The sequence below is a fragment of the Cyprinodon variegatus genome, unplaced genomic scaffold (assembly GCF_000732505.1).
Source record: "Cyprinodon variegatus isolate N-32 unplaced genomic scaffold, C_variegatus-1.0 Scaffold140, whole genome shotgun sequence".
NCBI classification, from domain to species: domain Eukaryota; kingdom Metazoa; phylum Chordata; class Actinopteri; order Cyprinodontiformes; family Cyprinodontidae; genus Cyprinodon; species Cyprinodon variegatus.
In genome coordinates, this window is record NW_015150593.1 from 270,416 (window position 1) to 275,624 (window position 5,209).

General features: G+C 34.1%; 1 protein-coding gene across 1 annotated transcript in view; it reads left to right on the forward strand.

The window, feature by feature from the left end:
- The window catches only part of LOC107086003 (zinc finger protein AEBP2-like), a 45,015-nt gene that overhangs the window by 35,892 nt on the left and 3,914 nt on the right, over positions 1-5,209 (forward strand). Inside the window, exons 7-8 of the mRNA XM_015376719.1 lie at positions 2,306-2,419; positions 3,390-3,419. Coding sequence (XP_015232205.1) covers positions 2,306-2,419; positions 3,390-3,419 — 144 coding nt within the window. The remainder of the gene's footprint in view (positions 1-2,305; positions 2,420-3,389; positions 3,420-5,209) is intronic.

A 5,209-nucleotide genomic window follows, 5' to 3' on the forward strand; every position in this document is an offset into this window, starting at 1 on the left:
TTACTTTCAGAAGTTTGAATTCTGAATATGAACGGACTTTTCCTTTAATTAACCTGTTTGAAGTTTAGGTGAAGATTCTTCAGTCATTCTTTACATATTTCAGATAAGATATTTGAACATTTTAGCTTTTTATTGGTTGTTTACAAAGGAATAAAATCCCCCTGTCCTCATTTTGTTTCTTACACTCAGAATTTTATTTAAAATTTTTCAAATCTTTATGTATCTGGGTTTTTTTTTTTTTTATTTCACAGTGTCCTGTCCGGCAATGTGGCAATAAAAATAATTGTCTTGTTGCCAAAAAGAACCCAACAGATTTTGCTTCCACAAGTGCAGCATTACTGCTATCGCCGTAGAGTTCTACTTGATTTCTGCATATAAATAGCTTTATTATAATTCATGCAGGGAGTGTATTACAGATCTCACAGACTCTGCAATGGAAGTAGAACAGGAAGGAAAAAAAAGTAGAAAAGATGAGGAGTATCTGGTTTTAAATGCATGGACGTATTGATATGGAAACTGGAAAACGTGAGGGTTCAGTCACATAACCGCACAGATGTTTACTGGGTAGAAGCCGCTCTTCAGATCCTCCTCTGTCACACAGGCTCAGGAAGACTAATTCAAAGCTAATGTAAACTGCTTTGAAAGGAACTGTTTCTCATCTTAACTTTTAGTTGAGAAGAAACGCAGACAACAGAGGATAGAGGAGGAGAAACTTCCTCTTTTTTTCTCTCTCCTCCATTAAAGGGAAGATGTAAGTTTCACCCCAGGTATTTACTTCAAGCTATTTTTTTTAGCCCCTTAGGATGTAAACGTTGTGTCTCCCTGATGATTTATGACGTTACAGTTAGCTTTCAAACATTTGATGTAGTTTTTTAATCCCTTTTCTTTCATTTCCATCCTGGATCCTCTCCTATATTTTCCCTTTAAAACCTTCCTATTTATTTCCACTTGTTTTGTCACAGCGGATCCTAATTTTTTAGGCCTGTAAGTTCTTTACAAATTGCCTGTTGATACAAGTTCGTTTAGAGGAGTGTTAGGATATAGAATATAGAACAATTTTGTATTTTCATCTCTTTTTATTTATTTTTTTGTATTATTTGTAAAGTGACCTTGAGTGTCAAGAAAGGCGCTGTTAAATAAAATGTATTATTATTATTATTATTATTATTATTATAGAAATTGTTTTGATGTATTTTTTTTTATTATTATTCTTAACACAGTTCTCAGGATTTTTTTTATAGTAACATATGTTTGCATATCTGAACCAAGATTGTTGTTACTGATCCTAAATGGGCAAATTATTAGTAAGTTTTTTTTCTAATTTTTTCTTGCATAGGCTCTAAAAAAGAAAATGACGCCTTTCACATGAATAAAACTATATTTCTTTTTGGTGAGATAAACCAGGCAGGCTTTGGATCCATTTTTTTGGTCCATTACATATATTTTTATTTCATCACAACATGATAGCGCTGTTTCCCTTCCTACTACCAAAAAAAAAAAATTTAAAAATCTGTGTTCTTAAATTCTTAAAGCGATATTTGAGTAATTTTATTAATAAACCTGTTTATAAAGTAGCGAACTGAAGAAATCTTCAAGACCTGAAACGTTTACTGATGTTTTAAAAATGCTGATATTTGCTTCTTTTGTTTTACCGATATTAACCTTTTGGATTTCTGCTTCCTTTGCATTTTTTCCCAGCCCCTGTAGTCCTTTGTCTTTCATGTCTGGGTTTTGCTCTCACCTCTAAATGTGAAGCACTGCCTGCACACCGTCCCACTGAAAGGGCTGACTAGCTGTGTGATTGATTCTGGCTGGGCGACTGCCTGCCTAACGTACTGCAGTGTGTGTGCGTGCGTCTCTGGGGGCTCCTGGGATGACGCACATCGTGACGGGGGAACGCTGGGGGTGGAGGAAAGAGGGGGGAAGCGCAGTGGACTTGCTAAGCTCTTTGTTGGCTTTTTTTTTTTTCTGCACCTCAGTTTGCCGTGGTAGTGCTTGCACTACTTTTCACAAAGGAGCTTAAAATGCTGTATGTGCAGCGGAGCAACATACTATAGTGTGCATGAATGAATTCCTGCAGATATGTTCTTTTTACATTTGGTTTAAAAAGTAAGAAAAATCTTATTGAAAATATTTAACATTAGAAACAATCTAATAAATGCACACATAAACTAATAATTCAGAAACATTGTAGGCCCCCTTCATATTGTGTATTAAAAACACAAACCTTTTCACCATAAAGCACTGCTTTTTCTATCTGTTTCCTTTGATTCATAGTGAATCTTTAATCTTTTTTTTTTTGCAGTTTGCCAGACGTGTGGGTGAATGAAACGGAGCGATCTCAGCTGAAAACAAAAGTAGTGCACTTATCGCAATTACCGCAGGACACAGCAATGATGCTAGACCCCAACATCTACCGGTGAGAATATGATGCTTCTAGTGTCTCCATCGAGCCCTATCCATTATCATCTGGTCATGAAAAAATAGCTGAGTAGTTAAAAACTACTACGTAACTTCTTATCTCATTTTTTGGTGAATTAATCTGCAAGGATTACTGCCACATGCTGAGGTTTGGTTTGCAGCCTCGCATTCCTCCAGTAGGGGGCACCAAGTGTTGATTTTCAATGGTTAGCTGGAGAAAGCTCTTTGCAGGAATATCAGATTTTCTTTACTTAACAGTTTGTTTGTTTTTTTTCCTGCGGTTCAAGCTGACCAAGTTCAGAAACAGGCCACATCCGAATCTAAATGTTTCTTTATTTCATTTATATCAAATCAGAATCCAATTTATAAGCTAGTCATTAGAGAATCAATTGCTATGGTAATCTGACAGGTATGAAAGAAATTCAGTTTTGATTAGTGTTGCATTATAATTAAAACATATTTTGATGCTGTTCTCTGCTGATTCTGTTTATCTTTAAAACCTTCCACATCAGCCCTGATGTTGAGTTTTAGCTGTTATATAAGCTTTACAGTTTTCTTTATTGAGATGGTAAAACAAGTTTTACTTTATGGCACCGAAAGTCATAAAATGTACGAGGTGAATTCTTGAAAGAGGAACAACAGAATGGTCTCCTTAACAGAGATATATGGCTCAGTAGCCTGCTAATCCGCAGCCAGGCTGAGTGATTCTAATTGAACCTGAAGGCTCCGAAACTGCAGGGCCTGCAGCCGGACTCTGGTTTCATAGCTGAATTTAACCGTCAGCAACCAGACAATTTATGTCAAGGTTGTACCAGTGCATACAATTTCAAAACAAATGTGTTTGGTGGGTAGTTGTTGCGGTAAGCGCTACGCTCCAGCTGCCAGATTCAGATTATGTGACTTGAACATTGTTTGTCTGTTGAAGTCATGTTGGAGTATAGATTGTTTTCTTTTTCTTGCTTTTTCAGAGCTCTTCCTCAGAAGCGACTGAAGCGCAGGTAAGCCCAACCATTTAACAGATACATTCGCTTCAGACGTAGAAATTATTTTTCAGTTTTTATTAAACCAATTAGAGTATAAAGACGCTGCACTTCAGACTACAGCATGTTGCAGACTTTTCTAAACATGTTTATTAGAATGCTATTTTCTCTTTAAATCTCATTAATGACAACAAAATAATTTCCTTATATTTACACTGGAAAAACGATCTAGAAATGAGTAAATATTTCTCAAATTGAGTGCATTTACACTTAATTTGAGCAGATTAATGAGATAATTTGCCAATGGAATGTACGGAAGAGGATTAGGGCCAGTGTAAAAAAAAAAAGAAAAAAAACGTTAACTGATTTTTTAATTTTATTTCAGTTTAGTATGGGGAAAAAAGTCAGAATTCTGACTGAATTCTGACAATAAAAAAGTCAGAATTCTGAGATTAAAGTCAGAATTATGAGAAAAAAGTCAGAATTGTGAGAAAAAAGTCAGAATTATGAGATTAAAGTCAGAATTCTGAGATTAAAGTCAGAATTATGAGAAAAAAGTCAGAATTATGAGAAAAAAGTCAGAATTGTGAGAAAAAAGTCAGAATTATGAGATTAAAGTCAGAATTATGAGAAAAAAGTCAGAATTATGAGAAAAAAGTCAGAATTCTGAGAAAAAAGTCATAATTCTGACTTTTTTCCATGTTAAACTGAAATAAAATTTAAAAATCAGTTAACTTTTTTTTTTCCCAGTGGCCCTAATCCTCTTCCATAGGAATGAGTATTTTTACTCTTAAAATAAGATATTTAGATAAAATGCACTTGAAATAAGAAAAATGCAATTGTATTTCCTTATTTAAATATAAATTGTCTTGTTCCATTGGCAAAATGTCTGTTTTACCTTCTCAATTTAAGAACAAATGCACTTATTTTAAGAAAAAAAATGACTTATCTAGATTTTGATTTTTTCCAGTGTAGTGGAAACATTTTGAAAGTAATTCTTACCAATAAAATAGTAATTCAGTTTATTTCCCTGTCAAACCTTTTTTTTTCCCTCATTACTACTGAGAATCTGTAAGTATAATAAATTCATGGACAGCTGTGTCTCATAACCTGGAATAAATTAGAGTTTTTATAGTTTGTTCAATAAAAGACAACAAAAAACAAAAGAAACTCCTACTTTCTTTGTTTATAGATAAAATATTATCTCAGGAAGGATTCCTTTGTGGCGTTCCGCTTCTGAAAATGGCTCTATATCACAGCATGTTCAGTTTTTCTAAATGAGTATTTCATCATCTCAATCGATAATATTTCAAAAGACCATAAATAACAGCAAACATCACTTTGTTAAGGAAGAAAAATCTGTTATTTGTTTCATCCTGAGTGAGCCTGCTGTGTGACGTTCATAAACATCAGTTAGCATTTCCAGTGACTGTCATCATGTCACGACCCAAACTCTTCTCATAATTTCCAAACCCTGCGTGTTTTTGAACATTTGAAAGAATAAAAAGGAAACTTTTGTTTTATAAGTTCAAAAAAAACAAAACAATCAAATCACAACTGTCTTTTTTTCAGCTGTTTAACGCTTTTATGTGTTAAAAAATAATCTTAGGTTCTGATTCTCCTTCTGTTTGGTAAAAATGTATCATGATAGTCATAAAGCAGCAGCTCTCTGGTTTTCTTTACCCAACCTAAACATTAGGTCGTGTTCTTATTATGATGCTGTTTGAACCCAGACGTTAGCTCTAATAGCGTACTGTGTTTTTCAGGGTTCCCGCGGGTCCTTAAAAAGTCTTAAAAGGCATTGAATT